General features: G+C 44.5%; 1 protein-coding gene across 1 annotated transcript; it reads right to left on the bottom strand.

The window, feature by feature from the left end:
- Positions 1–279: 279 nt before the first annotated feature.
- LOC110135270 (serine protease 40-like) lies at positions 280–10,971 on the bottom strand. Its single transcript, XM_020890214.2, has 5 exons — positions 10,764–10,971; positions 9,825–9,987; positions 7,321–7,595; positions 5,590–5,756; positions 280–740 (listed from the first exon to the last, which is right to left on the bottom strand). Exons 1-5 carry the CDS (start codon positions 10,969–10,971, stop codon positions 435–437), a joined length of 1,119 nt encoding a protein of 372 aa, XP_020745873.2. The 3' UTR covers positions 280–434.
- Between the last annotated feature and the right edge of the window lie 8,747 nt (positions 10,972–19,718).

The raw sequence follows: 19,718 nt of genomic DNA, 5'->3' as shown, positions 1-19,718 counted from the left end.
GGAAGACTCCCCTAGGAGGATTCAACTCCAAATGACGATCATACACCTCTAGAGTGACTGCTATGCTGACTCTCAGTGCCCTGCAGGCCCTGGAGCATAACGCTTTGTCCCTGAGCCCTGCCAGCTCTTCTGGTAGACTCCCCAAGGAGTATTCAGGACACGGCCCACCAGTCACTCAGTGTCCCTGTCTTTTCCCATCTCTTCCCAAGGAGGAGCTCAAAGCACATTTGGGGTGAGGGTATGAGGTGGTTCTAATGACTCAGAAACAACAGCAGAGGCTTCTTCCATTATTTTTATTTTATCAGGCTTGGAGCAGAGTCAGATTTAGGGAGGACTCAGAGTTGAACACATTCAAGTACAGCCAGTTGGCAAAAATGCAGTGGGCTTCTGAGAAGAGAGCCAGGGGGCCCCATGTGTCTGTCAGAGCCCCATCGTCAGAGGAAAATCAGCAGCAGGAGGAAGGTTTGTGAAGCCGCAAGGACTAGGAAGCTCCTGGGCTTGTGGACATTGCCAAGAGAATTAAAGTTGAACAGAGCAGGAGGTTTCTCCTCAGCAGGAGCAGTAGAAGGGTCAGGATTGGGCGAGCTTTTCTGCTTCTCACTGATCCACTGGTTGTAGTAGGAGACTTTGGTGAAAATGCTGGGGCCTATGGGCTTCTCACAGGGCGTGCTAAAGCTGGACAGCCCCATCAGATACCAGGTGTCATTTAAGTTGCAGACAAGGGGTCCCCCAGAATCACCCTGAGGAAAGAGAAGGCATGAGTCATGCGGACCAACTTGGAGATGGATGGGCGTTGTTCAGAAAGTGTGCGGAGAACACAGTGGAGTTTAGAAGGCCTCACGGCTACACGGGAATAGGAGTGAGTTGTTATCAGAATTACATGGGCAGTTTGAAAGGTCCAGACACAGGGGTTCCACTGCAAACCTTCTGCATCAAAATCTCAAGGGTGAGGCCTTAGAGCTCATTACATGTCTACAAGAAGAAACAGGCTCAGGATGTGAGTTCTCTTCCCTCCCAACCCCATGTGAGAGAAGGTACCCTCTAATGTCCTGAAGAATGGCTGTGGCAGGCCTAGAAGCTGCCAACTACCTGCTCAGCCTAGCACTGCATCCCAACCATCATTTTTGTTGTTCAGTCACTAAGTCATGTCCCACTCTTTGTGAGCCCCACAGACTGCAGCCTGCCAGGCTTCCCTGTCCTTCACTGTCTCCTGGAGCTTACTCAGACTCATGTCTTTTGAGTTGGTGATGCCTTCCAACCATCTCAAGCTCAGTCATACCCTTCTCCTGTCCTCAATCTTTCTCACTGTCAGGGTCTTTTCCAATGAGTCAGCTCTTTGCATCATGTGGCCAAAGTATTGAACCTTCAACTTTAGCATCAGTCCTTCCAATGAATATTCAGGGATGATTTTCTTAAGAATTGACTTGCTCTCCAAGGGACTCTCAAGTGTCTTTTCCAGCACTACTTTCAAAAGCATTAATTCTTTGGCCCTCAGCCTTTTTTTATGGTTCAAATCTCATATCTGTACATGACTAATGGAGAAACCAAAGCCAGCTTGTTCACTGTCCTTTTTTGCCCTCATCAAGTGGCTCTTTAGTTCATCCTCATTTTTTGCCTTTACAGCAATATTATCTGCTTATCTGAGGTTGTTAATATTTCTCCTGGCGATCTTGACTCCAGCTTGTGATTCATCCAGCCCAGCATTTCGCATGACGTATTCTGCATACAAGTTAAACAAGCAGGGTGACAATTTACAGCCTTGATGTACTCCTTTCCTAATTTTGAACCAGTCCGTTGTTCCATGTTCTCTTCTAACTATTGCTTCCTGACCTGCATGTAGGTTTCTCAGGAGATAGGTAAGTCCCATCTATTTAAGAATTTCCGTTTGTTGTGATCCACACTGTCAAAGGCTTTATTGTAGTCAGTAAAATATGTTTTTCTGGAATTCCCTTGCTTTTTCTATGACCCAGCAGATGTTGGCAATTTGATCTCTGGTTCCTCTGCCTTCTCTAAGTCCAGCTTGAATATCTGGAAGTTCACAGTTCATGTACTGTTGAAGCCTGGCTTGGAGAATTTTGAGCGTTACTTTGTTAGCGTGTGAGATGAGTGCAATTGTGCGGTAGTTTGACATTGCCTTTCTTTGGGATTGGAATGAAAACTGACCTTTTCCAGTCCTGTGGTCACTGCTGAGTTTTCCAGATTTGCTGGCATATTGAGTGCAGCACTTAAACAGCATCATCTTGATGTTCTTTGTTCATGTACTATTGAAGCCTAGCTTGAAGGATCTTGAGCATTGCTTGCTAGCCTGTGAAATGAGCACGTTTGAACATTCTTTGGCATTGCCTTTCTTTGGGATTGGAATGAAAACTGACCTTTTCGAGTCCTGTGGTCACTGCTGAGTTTTCCAAATTTACTGATGTATTGAGTACCAGCAAACAGCATCGTTTTTTAGAGTTTGAAATATCTCAGCTGGAATTCCACCACATCTACATCTAACTGTGTTCACAGTGATGCTTCCTAAGGTCCACTTGACTTCGCACTCCAGGATGTCTGACTCTAGGTGAGTAACCACACCATTGTGGTTATCCAGGTCACTAAGACCTTTCTTGTACAGTTCTTCTGCATATTTTTTCACCTCTTCTTAATCTCTACTGCTTCTGTTAGGTCCTCACCATTTCTGTCCTTTATTGTGCACATCTTTGCAGGATATGTTCCCTTGGTATCTCCAATTTCCTTAAAGAGATCTCTAGTCTTTCTCATTCTATTGCTTTCCTCTATTTCTTTGCATTATTCACATAAGAGGGCTTTCTTTTCTCTCCTAGATATTCTTTGGAACTCTACATTCAACTGGGTATATCTTTCCGTTTCTGCTTTGCCTTTCTTTTCTCTTTCCTCAGCTAATTTTGAGGCCTCCTCAGGCAACCATTTTGCCTTCTTGCATTTCTTTTTCACCTGAGGCAAGTCTACACATAGACATCACCAGATGGTCAATACTGAAATCATATTGATTATATTCTCTGCAGCCACAGATGGAGAAGCTCTGTACAGTCAGCAAAAGCAAAACCTGGAGCTGATGCTGGCCCACATCATTAGCTCCTTATTGCAAAATTGAGGCTTAAACTGAAGAAAGTAGGGAAAACCACTAGGCTATTCAGGTATGACTTAAATCAAATACCTTATGATTATACAATCTAGGGTAAGAATAGATTCAAGGGATTGGATCCAGTAGACAGAGTGCCAGAACTATGGACTGAGGTTCATGATACTGTACAGGAGGTGGTGCTCAAAACCATTCCACCTGAGCTTTTGTGTTTGATTTACTACGGTTTCTAGTTTTTCCTCAGTTTCTTGGTTAAACTTCTTTAGAAAATGCCAAGCTGCTAGATGTGCTCAGAAGAAAAGAAGTGAGGCCTATGCTGAGGCTGGCAGGATGGCTGGAATTGAAGGGAATCCCAAGGGACTTCCAGGAGAATGTGAGGAGCTTTGAGTGTGGGACACCAAGACAGGAAGTCACCTGCCACTATGGGGCATAATGTTTCCATCTCACAGGGCAAAAAGTGGAGCCAAGGAAACACAGCACCCCTCCACCCTTCTGTAATTCAGCATGGGTATTCATTCAGAACATGACTGAGCACATTCTGCATGTGAGACAAGGTGATGATGCACAACACAACATAGACAATACATTCTCCACATCTGCAGACTCAGAGGTGAAACAGAAGTGCCCAGAGGAGGATCTTCAGAGAGTTTCTCTAAGCTAAAACTGGAGAGATGAGCAAGGCCTGACTCTGGGAGATGCAGGCAGAGGTGGCCTAGAGTGACAAGCTCTGCCCTCAGTCCTCATCAGCCAGGAGCTGGAGGTGAATCGAGCACTTAAGGACATCCAGCAGGGAGCTGATGTGACCTAAATTGGATTCTAAATGGATGGTAGGTTGGTTCTGGGGCTGGACAGAACATAGTCAAGCAGGAGGTCACGAAACTGCAGGGACAACAATGAGGACACGACTGTGGCAGCAAGGGTAACAAAGACAGGCAAGAAATGGTTGAGGCACAGAATCTGCCATATCTGACCCTTCCTCTCTATCTAAGGAAAGAATGGAGCAAGGCAAGAAAAGCAGGATGAGGATGAGTGCTAAGGGAAGGGTCCTTGGGGGGTTGGTGTCAGAAGGAGGAGAAAGGGAGCAGAAGACACCAGAGGGACCACCATTAGAATCTGATGAAAAATGCTGCAGGCTGCACTGCTGAGTGGGTGTGGGAGGAAGTCTGATATCTACTCGCAGCCCCAGTGAGGCTGAGGCCTTTGGTTATCTTGATAAAAGCAGTGTGGGGGAATGGCAGGTGCTGATGTTTGATGAAGTGAGCTGAGGTGAGAAAGAGAAGTGAGTAAGCAAGAGAAGGCAAGTGCAGACATCCTGGGATGAGCTCTGCTGGGAAGGCAGGCAGAGAATTAGGGCAGTGGGAAGAGGAGAGAAGGGTCATGTGGCATGTTTGAAGATGGCAGTATGCTTCTGAGACAGAGAAAGCACTAGAAAGAAGGTGCGGGAAGAGAGGAGAATGTGTGAGGAAGCTGGTGGGGGCACAGCCTCAGAGAAGGACATGGTTCTTCTAAGGCTGACTTTGATCATCCTCTGTCCTCTTCCCTTTCTGGACCTCAGTTCCCCCACCATAAAAAGCAGCCCATAATTCAGTTTGAAATAAGGGCAAAATACTTGGAAAGATACTACAAAAAGGCAATACACATATGGAAAAAACCTTGCCTTCATTATTCATCAGAGAAACACAAACTAAAAATCCTCACAGTGGTTAAAACTAAAATGTGGACAGTGTGAAGTCCTGGCGGCCACGTGGAGCAGCCATTGTTGGTGGGAGTGCAAATGTGTCCATGCAGGGTGGAAGGCTGGTCTCCTGTATCTAGGAGAGATGAACACGCGCACATTTTATGGTATGCTAATTCTACTCCTAGCATTATACCCAACTAAAACATGAACCCATGAACTTTAAAACACATGCACCAGGATGCTATCTGCGAGGGTCTCAAGCAGAAACTACCCAAATGCCATCAACACTAGAATAGAAAAAGAAAATGACGGTACATTCACACAACACTAAGCAGGTAATGCTCTACAGCAATATGACACATAAGAGAAACTCCACGCAAGACAAACGGAACTCACACACACAATGGTGCCTGAAGGGGACTGAAAGTGTGTCCTGTGAGATTCCATTACGTCCTGACAAGCATTTATGTTCATTTATGTCAAGGCTACTCTGGGGTAAGAGGAAAGGGTATGAGGAAGCCCATTTGGATGCTGGTTACTTGAATGTGTCAATTTCTAAAAGACACATCCAATGATACACTTGTAAAGTATGCCCTTTTCTATGTATTCTATCCTTCAACAAAGCTTCTAAAAGTTATAAAGAAAATGGAAGGAATGGATCAGCACCCTTTGAGGACTTCTCTGCTTCAGCTCTGATGCATTGCTCTGGGGTGGGCCTGGGAAGAGGAACTCAGGGACTGGGGAAGGGTTCAGAGAAGACAGGAGAGGGGACAGAAGCCACAGGAGAGGAGAAGCAGCCCGTGTCACTTACTCGGCAGACAGACTTTCCTGTCAGGGAGTCTGCAGCGCACAACATGCCGTCCTTTATAGCAATTGATTGGTTGCTTGTTTCTGGCGGTTTCAAAATCGATTCACAAAATGAATTATCCAAAAAGCCGACCTCTGCTTCCTGCAGTGTTTTGGGAGTAGGTAGGAACTCTGCAGGTGAAGGGAGAGGAGTTCAGATGTGGGGTGGACCCTGAGAGAGAGATCAGCTCGCTCCCTAACTTTCCTGCTAATAGAGCTGCTGCCAGTTCTAGTTGCCAGGATCGGGGAAGCCTTCAGTGGATGTGCAACGATGAGGGGGAAAGATACCTTGCAGATGGAAGAGCAAATGTGAGGGGCCCGTGGTGGGGAGGATGAGGAGGGAAGTCATTGTGGCTGCAGTGGGTACAGTAGGGGGTGAAAAAGATAAGGCAATATCACAGCCGAGTCCAGAGCAAGCAGGGCCTCCTCACCAGGATGTGGAGCTTGGATTTCATTCTAAGCACATGAGGAAACCACTGAAGGATCTGCTCACCTTTAAAAAACAACTAATCTTTTGCCCTGTGGAAGCAGAAGCAGAGGCATAGACGGTGGAAGCTGCGTCTTGGCTTGGCCAAGGCGTTGCAGTGCCTTGTGATGCTTAGGCGGCTTGAAAAACGAGGCATGGCTCTGCCTCCTAGAGGAGCACACGTCTAGGGACACTGTCCATGCAGGTGCTAGTTCTAGATCTTGTTCACAGATCGGAGGCACCCTCCTGTGGCGGCACAGTGTGCTGCTGATGGCTGGCTCCTATGCAGTGCTTGCCCCGTGTGCCTCACAAGTCACAGGGCTGGCACAGGCCCAGCATCTGTGATCAGCAGAGGATATGGAGAGGCAAGGACAGTTGCCAGCTGGGAATCTCTTTAGTGCCAGCTGCTCCCTATCCTGGTAGCTGCTCCAGCCTGTGACTTCCCTTCATGTCCCAACACCTATCGTCTCACCTGTCTTGGAGAATCTTTCTTGCTTTGCCAGTGGTTCTTAACAAGTGACAGCCCATCCCAGGAGATGTCTTTGGAAATGTCTTTGGAAATGTTGGAGAGTTGGCTGTTCTCATGATGAGGCATTGTGACTGACATTTGTGGCCAGGAGCAGGGATCCTGGCACTGGCCTGCTCAGCAAACAAAGTCCTGCCCCAAATGACTCCACTGAAATATGGTCTGCAAATCATGACCCTACAAATCATGTCAAATTTACATTCCACATTTTTTCACTCAATGTTATTATTTTTCTGAATCAAAGGCATTCACCCTAGTGCAAAAGTCTCTCAGTCTAAAAAAAGCATGCCCAGCACGCTGGCAGAATGGGTAAGCTTCACTTGAGTTAAGGGATGAGGGACATGAGATTCATTGATGTAAATGTTCTTAAGCCTTAAATGCTCCAACTTAACCTCCCTGGGCAGAGAGCAGGCCTACCTTCATTCCCTTACTGCTGCCCAAGTACCTCTACCTGCAGTGGAAGCTCAAGAGGTGTCCTGAAGGGGCTTGCCCAAACAGGACCAGGGAATCAAGTTGGAATCCTGAGTAGCTGAGTCAAAGAGCTCAAGATCCTGGTTTCGAAAGTTAGAGATACTCAGGCTGTTTCGAGCCATGGGCTGAAGGAAACTGGAAGCAGAAGGGCTGGAAGGGCCCCGCAGCGGTTACTGTGTCCCCTCTCCCCCTCCTCAGCCCTGGCTGTTTGTGCCTGCCCTGCCCCCACTCACCTTGCTCAGTGACCATCCCCCAGCCGGTTATCCAGCAGAAGATAAGATCGAGCGACTGGATATTAGCTTCAGGGAGGCAGACAGTGCGGATGGAGTCAGAAAACTTTGCAGGATGATACAGCTGCAAGAGAGTTATGTCACTCTCCTGGAAGTAGCGTTTGTTATAGTCAGCGTGGATGAAGAGTCTGTACACTGCTGCCAACTGACTGTATGAAGTAGGTTTTTCTAGTTGGTAGTACCCCAGCAAGATTTTGTAGTCAGTTGGATTATGGGACCTGTTGTAGGAGGCTTAGTTATTATCCATATCCTCTGAGTGCTGGGCCATCATCCTTACCCTGGCTGCCTACCTCCCATCCCCTCCTCCTGGTACACACCACCATTATTCCAAAGGATTCTTCCTCCTTCTTCCCTAATATTGATTGAGGTAGGTTTGATTGCTGTCCATAGTCTCAGGACATTTGTACTTTGAAAGTTTCTGATGGCTTACCCAGCATGTAATAGAATTAAAGGAGCAGAGTGTCTTTGTGCTGGAAAGAAACTTCAGATACACATCAAATGGTAACCCTTTAGTTTAGATGAGCAGTCCCTTAGACAGCAAGAAGGTCAAACCAGTCAATCCAAACGGAAATCAACCCTGAATATTCACTGGAAGGACTGATGTTAAAGCTGAAGCTCCAATACTTTGGCCACCGGGTGCAAAGAGCTGAGTCATTGGAAAGACCCTGATGCTGAGAAAGACTGAACGTAGAAGCAGAAGGGAATAACAGAGATGAGATGTTTGGATGGCATCACCAACTCAATGGACATGAGTTTGAGCAAGCTCTGGGAGATAGTGAAGGATAGGGAAGACTGGCATGCTGCAGTCCATGGGTCCCAAAGAGTTGGACATGACTTAGCGACTGAACAACAACAAACTGCACCCCTACAGTTTAGGCAGCAGATACTTGGCTCATTCCCAGCTCTGACCAGAACACTTGGAAGTTCCCAGGACCAGAAATGATTCTCAGATTTCTCAGCCCAGAATGATGCACCCCTCTCCTGCCCGGACCTCTCACACTGTTTTCTCTATAAGCTGGTCCTCCTCTTTTGACAGGCACTCAACAAGTCTTTGTGGAATAAATAGAGGAGTTCATGGAACTGAACTTCTCCTTGCTGCTGGAACATGAGAAACTTTCTACCTATATGTTCTGCTTAGACTGTCTATCTAGCCAAACTCCTCCTACAAGGCCCCTCCAACTTCAAGCCCCTCATCTAACATCACCCACAGACTTCCTTTAGCAGTGGCTCAAGATCTACTTTCTTGCATATTCTGGCCTCCCAACCTGTATCACAGGAGTTGGGCTTGTGTCTCACTTTCCTGGTAGGATCAGAAACTTCAAGATGGGCTCTGCATCTCCAGTTCCCCCACAGTGGACCTCACGTGGGGCCTGGCACCTAGGGGTGCTGAATGAATAAACAGAACCAAAGTAGGATCTCAAAGCCAGCTGATGCCAGTAGCTCTAGACTCCTGACTTGGAAGGTAACACTTTCCACCCACTCCAGGTACAGAGCAAGCCCAGGATGCACCTGAGGAGCAGCTCACTCTCTTGACTGCCCTGTCCCATTTCTCTGGACAGAGGCCATCTGCTTTATGCATCACTCTGGCCTGTGGAGATGGTGGTGACCACAGCTCCTCTTAGGCACATGTTTCAACAAAAGTGACAAGAAGAGCTGGATTCCAAAATGCCTCCAGAAAGAAACTTGCTAGTCTGTGGAAGAGGTCAGGACCCAGGGAAGCCTCTAGCAATTGTGCTGAAGATGGCCTGTGGATTGCCTGGTTGGAAGAGGGCAAAATGTTTGTCCACACCAGGACTTGATGGATGCCCCCAGCTCTGGCAAGCCTTGGGACTATGGTTTCAATACTGAGCCTGAAGCTTGTGCCTGGCATGTGACCAGAGACATTACACATCCACTGCTTTTCACAAAAGGAAGGTAAAGCTGAGATCTCGTGCACTCTCTAGACCTGGGCAAGATGTAGAAATCAGAGTCCATGTTGAGTGGGAATAATATCTAACTCCTAAGTTTAGGGAAGATGAAGAGTAGATTGGAAGCACTTAAAATGGAAGTAAAGTCCACTTCCTAGTATTTACTGATCATCACAATTAGAATTAATTTCCACTTAGCTATTTCCATGCATATTACATGCAGCCGAGACAACGACAGCATCTTGGCAAGTATTACCAGAGTATGAAAGGGTATCCCCAGAGGGAGAATGAGGCAAATAGCCCCTGTCCTGGGATTCAGACAGGAAACTGGAGTCTAGTGAGGATCAGGGATGGCCTTCCAGGGAGAGGGGACTTCGGAGTCAAAGGCAGGGGCAACTGCACACACAGAGATCCTTGGTGGCAGCAAAAGATGGTCAAAGCCTAAGAAAGAAAGACTAGGACAGCCTTCATCCCCTTCTGTCCTGCCCATCTGTGCTCCTTCCCCATCCCACCCAGCAGCAGGCTGTGGGAAAGACGTACATTTGGAAGCAGTGGGCAGCTGAGATCACCCAGTAGTCACTGATGAGGGAAGCTCCACAGATAAACGTACCCTGGTAGAGAAGACCAGCTTGCCAAGGCCAGCGTTTGTCAACTGTGTTCTTGCCACCAGTGATCCTCCCAGTTACGGCAGTCTTCCCACATGCTGTAGAGACAGTCCCAGCCATGAGATCTCTGTGTTATGGATGCCAACTTTGGTGCCTCCAAAGGTAAGTATCCATAGAACCCAGGCCACCACAGCCCATCCTGCCACTTCAAGCTGGAAAATCCAAGAGCCAGGCTGAAATGATTTGGCTCACATGACAAAAGGCCACCTAACTTTGCTGGTGATGGTGGTGCTACAGAAGCAGCCGTGGATCTGGAGGGGGCAGGAAGGGAGGCAGTTGCAGAGGGGCTTATCAGCACAGTAGCCAGGGCAGAGGTCCAGGATGGGCAGTGATCCAGACACTTTCCCAGACCTAGTTCACCTAACTAGCACACTGCCTTTGAAGTGCCAGAAACTGAAGCCTTCCAGAGTGATGACACTGAGATGAAGTAGAGGCACCTCTTCTCACCCATCCTCATATTCTAGACAGACTGAGGCCAAATAGAACATGCTCTGCTTGACAGCTCTCCCTCTGAAGCGGTACTTCCTCATTCTCCAAATGAAGAGAGTATGGGGGCCAACAAGGACAGGAAGTGCAGGCCGCTGATCCTTGGACAGGGGAAAACTGAAATCTAGTAGGAAGACCTTGCAGGGAAGTGGGCTATCACTTCCTCCACCTCTCATGCCCCACAGAGACTCAGGGACTCCAGAAACCACCGGGCAGGTACAGAACCTACCGGTCTACTGTCAGGGCGGAGACGGGAACAGCGGGGAGCAGAGGGACCGTACACATGAGGGCAAGCGACCTTGACCCCCTGACCCTCCTGCTTACTCACATGACACGGCAGACACTGGTGGTCCATCTGTGGTCCCAGCCACCTTGGTGTGCGGCAGGAGTGAGTGCAGGCAGAGCAGGACAACAGCCAGGGTGCAGGCTACCTTCCAGCCTGGCCCCGAGCCCTCGGCCGCCGTGATCTCCATCCGGCCGGTCCTACATCTGCGATCTGACTGAGCTGACCGCGGCTCGCGTGGGCCCCGGGGCATGCTGGGAAACCGTCTTCTTGTGCGGGCCACACCCGTGATCTGGACCGGAAGGCCTGCATGCAGTTGGAGAAGCGGCCTGCTATGGGTGTCTGGAGCTCGTAGCCCCTGGTCCCTGGACGGTAGTCATCGCTGGGAGTCGGCAGGTTGATGGGGGGCAGCAGAGGGCACATAGGATCCCTCTCCAGTGACCACATTTAGCTGGGGAGTCATCATGGACAGCTGTGGCAGTATGACAAAGAATATATACTAATGCGCAAACGAATATGTACTAGGAATATGTACAAGGAATAGATACTAATGCTCAGAGGAATATATATTGGGAGTATAAACAAGGACTATATACCAATGCTCAGAGGTCAGGTGCTTCTGTAAGTGTCTTCAAATGTGACCAACTTGCTTTCAAGATCCAGTGCACTTTGCACTCATCTGTTCCTCCATCCCCCACTCCCCATGTGATCAGGTCAGGGCCACCAAAGGTAATATCCCTTTCTTAAACTCACTTGGTATTATACAACATGACATGATCATGGGATGGATAATCACAGGTCTTCCCCACACCCAGCAAGAGACAATTATACGAGAGAATGGGTCTTTTATACAAGAGTATGGGAGTCTTTTGACTTCCATGGTGGCTCAGGCGGTAAAGCATCTGTCTACAATGTGGGAGACCCGGGTCTGATCCCTGGGTGGGGAAGATCTCCTGGAGAAGGAAATGGCAACCCACTCCAGTATTCTTGCCTGGAAAATCCCATGGATGGAGGAGCCTGGTCGGCTACAGTCCATGGGGTCATAAAGAGTTGGACATGATTGACTGACTTCACTTTACTTTCCTATGGGTCTTTAGGGGGTCCAACTGCTGACCTCTAATGACTAATGTCCTCAAATGCAAAATCATTCACTCTTAAGGTTCCCAAGAGTCTCATCCTGTTAAACTTGAAATTTGAAGTCTCATCTGTTGGAGGATGTCATAAAGAGGATATAATCACAAATTGACCCTGGAGCTGAACCTGGGCAAATGGAGGCTCCTCACCCCTTCCCTGTTCTTGGAATGTAGGTTCTGCCCACAAAGGGTCTGCTCCAAGGATGCAGCCCTGAGGGAGTAAGGTGTTGGTGAGACCATCTGGACAGTTTATATGACTGAACCCAGTTAAGATCTCCATATAATCTTTAAGATTCTGGGTGGGGAGTGGGGTGGGGCATGGGTGGTTGCAGAGATCTGCTTGTCTTGGGACCTCCAAGCTTGTTAAAGCTTAAAAATTGTTAAAGTTAAAGTTAAAGCTTGTTAAAGCACAAGTTAAAGTTTAAAAATTGTATTCTAAATTCACTTGAAATAATGGAGACTTGGCTGTAAGAAATATGAAGAAAATGATCATTGTGGATGCTTATCATGGCTTTTTTTTTTAAAGAAAGTAACATGTGTTTGCGCTGAAATAGTTCTATATGGTTGCTTCCTGTAGTAGAAATCTGGGGTCCAACTTTAATTTTGTACCTTCTTTGTCCCTTTTAGTAAAGATGGTAGTGTTTCTACTGTCATAAACTTCTCAAGAAATTTGTGGTCTTTGCTGTGGCTCTCACTAGGTTTAATTCCATTAGACAAAGTCACAAAACAGATTGTTGAGATTATTGCTTTCTAACTTGGCCTTTTGTTGAGATATTATGTATATATCACTGCAATAAAAAGCTGGAAAAAAGGTAATATGACTGTCCCAAATATATCCAGAGACATAGAGGAAAGATTGGAAATTTTGAAGAGAAGTTGGAACAAGTGAACAGAGTGGGAACAGAAAGGTGGTAAAGCATGGTGACTGAGATCAAAGGTGGCATCAGGTGCGGGATACAAGAGTATTTCGATGCTAAGTGGGACAAGGGGTGGGACACAGGACACTCCAGGCAGGTGGGTCTGAGGACAAAGGTGGCCTCTCATTAAGTGGCTGCAGAAAAACAGTTTTCAGCAAACATTGGGAGATGAAATGGACTTTGGTGAAGATGGGGTCCAGATTTGCTGCTAACCATCTAGGCTGTGTCTGATTTTGTTCAGAGGAAAGAAGGGCATGAATGTCACTGGAAGAGATCCCTTCCATGCACTCCACATGTCATCTTCACAACTATAAGCATTCCCAGTTTGCAGGTGAGGAAACTGAATCCAAGGATAAACCAACATTATACAGGGCTTGCAGGGTTAGGACTCAAGCTCAGCTCTGCTGGTGGCTTGCTCTTTTGTGTCCTGCTCCTGATCAGTCAGAACCCTAACATTACACTGCCTGCCCAACCCCAGTCTGTTTTCAAGGAAGTACAGAAGATAGTCTTCAGCCTGTGCCTATGACAGGGCTGCCACCACTTTGAACTGGTTAAGTGTGGAGAGGAGAAGGGTGCTGTGAGCAGTGGCAAGGTACTGGGAAGGCTGTGGACACCTGGAAAGGAGGCTTCAGAGCCACCTGGGGGATAGACTGGCCAGACCCCCTTCACAGATAAGGAAGAAACTGCATTGAGAGGGAAAGTGACCTGCAGGCAGGTTCAGTATCAGGACTGGACCAAGCTAGCAGGCTCTAGAATCCATGGCAGTAACTACTGCCCCACACAGCCTCTCTCTACAGTCCTGAAAAATGCTGGGACAGGTGCAGACTTCCCCTCTGGCTTTTTGTAAAATGAGAAGTATATTTGATTTACAATGTTATATTAGTTTCAGGTGCACAGCATAGTGATTTGATACAGTTATGATTGTTGTTATTGTTCTTTGGTACCTAAGTTGTGTCTGACCCTTTGTGACCCCATGGACTGCAGGGTACCAGGTTTCCCTGTCTTTCACTATCTCCTGGAGTTTGCTCAGATTCATGTCCATTGAGTCAGTGATGCTATCTAACCATCTCATCCTCTGCTACCCCCTTCTCCTTTTGCCTTTGATCTTTCCCAGCATCAGGGTATTTTCCAATGAGCCAGCTCTTCTCATCAGGTGGCGAAATATTCAGCTTCAGCATTAGTCCTTCCAATACATATTCAGGGTTGATTTTCTTTAGGATTGACTGGTTAGATCTCCTTACAGTCCTAGAGACTGTGAAGAGTTTTCTCCAGCACCACAATTTGAAAGCATCTATTCTTCAGGCCTCAGCCTTCTTTGTGGTCCAGTTCTCACATCTGTATATAACTACTGGAAAAACCATTGCTTTGACTATGTGGACCTTTGTCAGGAAAGTGATGTCTCTGTTTTTAATATGCTGTCTAGGTTTGTCATAGATTTTCTTCCAAGGAGCAAGCATCCTTTATTAATAATTTCATAGCTGAAGTCACTATCCACAGTAAATTTGGAGTCCAAGAAAATAAAATTTGTCAGTTCTTCCACATTTTCCCCTTCTACTTGTCATGAAGTGATGAGATCAGATGCCATGATTTTAGTGTTTTGAATGCTAAATTTAAAGCTAGATTTTTCACTCACCTCTTTTACCCTCATTAAGAGGCTTTTTAGTTATTCTTCACTTTCTGCCATTAGAGTGGTATCTGCATATCTAAGGTTGTTGTATTTCTTCCAGCAGTCTTGATTCCAGCTTGTGGTTCATTCAGGCAAATATTTCACATGATGTACTCTGCATATAAGTTACATAAGCAGGGTGACAATATACGCAATTATCATACTCATTTTCCAATTTTGAACTAGTCAATTGTTCCATGTGCAGTTCTAACTGTTGTGTCTTGACCTGCATACAGGTTTCTCAGGAGACAGGTAAGGAGGTCTGGTATTCCCATCCATTTAAAGTTACTATAAAATGATCCAAAATCTTGAAAACAAAATGGAGTTACAAATAAATAGCCTGGAGACAAAGATTGAGAAGATGCAAGAAATGTTTAACAAGGACCTAGAAGAAATAAAAAAAAGTCAATTAAAAATTAATAATGAAATAAATGAGATCAAAAACACTCTGGAAGGAACCATGAGTAGAATAACAGAGACAGAAGATAGGATAAGTGAGTTAGAAGATAAAATGGTGGAAATAAATGAAGCAGAGAGGAAAAAAGAAAAAAGAATCAAAAGAAATGAGGACAACCTCAGGGACCTCTGGGACAATGTGAAACGCCCCAACATTCGAATCATAGGAGTCCCAGAAGAAGAAGACAAAAAGAAAGGCCATGAGAAGTTACTTGAGGAGATAATAGCTGAAAACTTCCCTAAAATGGGGAAGGAAATAGCCAACCAAGTCCAAGAAACCCAGAGAGTCCCAAACAGGATAAACCCAAGGCGAAACACCCCAAGACACATATTAATCAAATTAACAAAGATCAAACACAAAGAACAAATATTAAAAGCAGCAGGGGAGAAACAACAAATAACACACAAAGGGATTCCCATAAGGATAACAGCTGATCTATCAATAGAAACCCTTCAGGCCAGAAGGGAATGGCAGGACATACTTAAAGTAATGAAAGAGAATAACCTACAACCTAGATTACTCTACCCAGTAAGGATCTCATTCAGATATGAAGGAGAACTCAAAAGCTTTACAGACAAGCAAAAGCTGAGAGAATTCAGCACCACCAAACCAGCTCTTCAACAAATACTAAAGGATCTTCTCTAGACAGGAAACACAGAAAGGTGGTATAAACGTGAACCCCAAACAACAAAATAAATGGCAATGGGACCATACCTATCAATAATTATCTTAAATGTAAATGGGTTGAATGCCCCAACCAAAAGACAAAGGCTGGCTGAATGGATACAAAAGCAAGACCCCTATATATGCTGTCTACAAGAGACCCACCTCAAAGCAAGGGACACATACAGACTAAAAGTGAAGGGCTGGAAAAAAAATATTCCACGCAAATGGAGACCAAAAGAAAGCAGGAGTCGCAATACTCATATCAGACAAAATAGACTTTCAAATAAAGGCTGTGAAAAGAGACAAAGATGGACACTACATAATGATCAAAGGATCAATCCAAGAAGAAGATATAACAATTATAAATATATATGCACCCAACATAGGAGCACCGCAATATGTAAGGCAAAGGCTAACGAGTATGAAAGAGGAAATTAATAGTAACACAATAATAGTGGGAGACTTTAATACCCCACTCACAACTATGGATAGATCAACTAAACAGAAAATGAACAAGGAAACACAAACTTTAAAGGACACAATGGACCAGCTAGACCTAATTGACATCTATAGGACGTTTCACCCCAAAACAATCAACTTCACCTTTTTCTCAAGTGCACACGGAACCTTCTCCAGAATAGATCACATCCTGGGCCATAAATCTAGTCTTGGTAAATTCAAAAAAATTGAAATCATTCCAGTCATCTTTTCTGACCACAGCTCAGTAAGATTAGATCTCAATTACAGGAAAAAAATTATTAAAAATTCAAACATATGGAGGCTAAACAACACGCTTCTGAGTAACCAACAAATCATAGAAGAAATAAAAAAAGAAATGAAAATATGCGTAGAAATGAATGAAAATGAAAACACAACAACCCAAAACCTATGGGACACTGTAAAAGCAGTGCTAAGGGGAAGATTCATAGCATTACAGGCCTACCTCAAGAAACAAGAAAAAAGTCAAATAAATAACCTAACTCTACACCTAAAGCAACTAGAGAAGGAAGAAATGAAGAACCCCAGGGTTAGTAGAAGGAAAGAAATCTTAAAAATTAGGGCAGAAATAAATGCAAAAGAAACTAAAGAGACCATAGCAAAAATCAACAAAGCTAAAAGCTGGTTTTTTGAAAAAATAAGCAAAATTGACAAACCATTAGCAAGACTTATTAAGAAACAAAGGGAGAAGAACCAAATTAACAAAATTAGAAACGAAAATGGAGAGATCACAACAGACAACACTGAAATACAAAGGATCATAAGAGACTACTACCAGCAGCTCTATGCCAATAAAATGGACAACTTGGAAGAAATGGACAAGTTCTTAGAGAAGTATAACTTTCCAAAACTGAATCAGGAAGAAATAGAAGATCTTAACAAACCCATCACAAGCAAGGAAATCGAAACTGTAATCAGAAATCTTCCAGCAAACAAAAGCCTAGGACCAGATGGCTTCACAGCTGAATTCTACCAAGAATTTAGAGAAGAGCTAACACCTATCTTACTCAAACTCTTCCAGAAAATTGCAGAAGAAGGTAAACTTCCAAGCTCATTCTATGAGGCCACCATCACCCTAATTCCAAAACCAGACAAAGATGCCACAAAAAAAAGAAAACTACAGGCCAATATCACTGATGAACATAGATGCAAAAATCCTTAACAAAATTCTAGTAAGCAGAATCCAACAACATATTAAAAAAATCATACACCATGACCAAGTGGGCTTTATCCCAGGAATGCAAGGATTCTTTAATATCTGCAAATCAATCAATGTAATACACCACATTAACAAATTGAAAGATAAAAATCATATGATTATCTCAATAGATGTAGAAAAAGCCTTTGACAAAATTCAACATCCATTTATGATTAAAACTCTCCAGAAAGCAGGAATAGAAGGAACATACCTCAACATAATAAAAGCTATATATGACAAACCCACAGCAAGCATCACCCTCAATGGTGAAAAATTGAAAGCATTTCCCCTGAAATCAGGAACAAGACAAGGGTGCCCACTCTCACCACTACTATTCAACATAGTTTTGGAAGTGTTGGCCACAGCAATCAGGGCAGAAAAAGAAGTAAAAGGAATCTAGATAGGAAAAAAAGTGAAACTCTCTCTGTTTGCAGATGACATGATCCTCTACATAGAAAACCCTAAAGACTCTACCAGAAAATTACTAGAGCTAATCAATGAATACAGTAAAGTTGCAGGATATAAAATTAACACACAGAAATCTCTTGCATTCCTATACACTAACAATGAGAAAACAGAAAGAGAAATTAAGGAAACGATACCATTCACCATTGCAACAAAAAGAATAAAATACTTAGGAGTATATTTACCTAAAGAAACAAAAGACTTATACATGGAAAACTGTAAAACACTGATGAAAGAAATCAAAGAGGACACAAACAGATGGAGAAATATACCGTGTTCATGGATTGGAAGAATCAATATTGTCAAAATGGCTATACTACCCAAAGCAATCTATAGATTCAATGCAATCCCTATCAAACTACCAACAGTATTTTTCACAGAACTAGAACAAGTAATTTCACAATTTGTATGGAAATACAAAAAACCTCGAATAGCCAAAGTAACCTTGAGAAAGAAGAATGGAACTGGAGGAATCAACCTGCCTGACTTCAGACTATACTACAAAGCCACAGTCATCAAGACAGTATGGTACTGGCACAAAGACAGAAATATAGATCAATGGAACAGAATAGAAAGCCCAGAGATAAATCCACAAACCTATGGTCACCTTACCTTCGACAAAGGAGGCAAGGATATACGATGGAAAAGACAACCTCTTTAACAAGTGGTGCTGGGAAAACTTGTCAACTACCTGTAAAAGAATGAAACTAGAACACTTTCTAACACCATACACAAAAATAAACTCAAAATGAATTAAAGATCTAAATGTAAGACCAGAAACTATAAAACTCCTAGAGGAGAACATAGAAAAACACTCTCCGACATAAACCACAGTAGGATCCTCTATGACCCACATCCCAGAATTTTAGAAACAAAAGCAAAAATAAACAAATGGGACCTAATGAAACTTAAAAGCTTTTGCACAACAAAGGAAACTATAAGCAAGGTGAAAAGACAGCCCTCAGACTGGGAGAAAATCATAGCAAATGAAGCAACAGACAAAGGATTAATCTCAAAAATATACAAGCAACTCCTCCAGCTCAACTCCAGAAAAATAAATGACCCAATCAAAAAATGGGCCAAAGAACTCAACAGACATTTCTCCAAGGAAGACATACAGATGGCTAAAAAACACATGAAAAGATGCTCAACATCACTCATTATCAGAGAAATGCAAATCAAAACCACAATGAGGTACCATTACATGCCAGTCAGGATGGCTGCTATCCAAAAGTCTACAAGCAATAAATGCTGGAGAGGGTGTGGAGAAAAGGGAACCCTCTTACACTGTTGGTGGGAATGCAAATTAGTATAGCCGCTATGGAAAACAGTGTGGAGATTTCTTAAAAAGCTGGAAATAGAACTGCCATATGACCCAGCAATCCCACTTCTGGGCATACACACCAAGGAAACCAGATCTGAAAGAGACATGTGCACCCCAATGTTCATCGGAGCACTGTTTATCATAGCCAGGACATGGAAGCAACCCAGATGCCCATCAGCAGACGAATGGATGAGGAAGCTGTGGTACATATACACCATGGAATATTACTCAGCCATTAAAAAGAATCCATTTGAACCAGTTCTAATGAGATGGATGAAACTGGAGCCCATTATACAGAGCGAAGTAAGCCAGAAAGATAAAGACCATTACAGTATACTAACACATATATATGGAATTTAGAAAGATGGTAATGATAACCCTATATGCAAGACAGAAAAAGAGACTCAGATGTATAGAACAGACTTGTGGACTCTGTGGGAGAAGGCGAGGGTGGGATGTTTCAAGAGAACAGCATCGAAACATGTGTATTATCTAGGGTGAAACAGATCACCAGCCCAGGTTGGATGCATGAGACAAGTGCTCGGGCCCGGTGCACTGGGAAGACCCAGAGGGATCAAGTGGAGAGGGAGGTGGGAGGAGGGACCGGGATGGGGAATACATGTAAATCCATGGCTAATTCATTTCAATGTATGACAAAAACCACTGCAATGTTGTA

Source organism: Odocoileus virginianus, chromosome 15 (assembly GCF_023699985.2).
Source record: "Odocoileus virginianus isolate 20LAN1187 ecotype Illinois chromosome 15, Ovbor_1.2, whole genome shotgun sequence".
In the NCBI taxonomy this organism is placed as follows: Eukaryota; Metazoa; Chordata; class Mammalia; order Artiodactyla; family Cervidae; genus Odocoileus; species Odocoileus virginianus.
Note: the sequence above shows the minus strand (reverse complement) of the source record. Positions and strands in the feature narration are given on the sequence as shown.

Bases quoted from the DNA above. Each gene is read 5' to 3' on its own strand.
- LOC110135270 (XM_020890214.2), bottom strand. From the start codon at position 10,971: ATGCCCCGGGGCCCACGCGAGCCGCGGTCAGCTCAGTCAGATCGCAGA. The intron at 7,596-9,824 runs GTACGTCTTTCC...CTCCTACAACAG, and splicing joins GCTGCCCACTGCTTCCAAAT to GTCCCATAATCCAACTGACT. The intron at 741-5,589 runs GTAAGTGACACG...CTCTTTCCTCAG, and splicing joins CAGGAAAGTCTGTCTGCCGA to GGTGATTCTGGGGGACCCCT.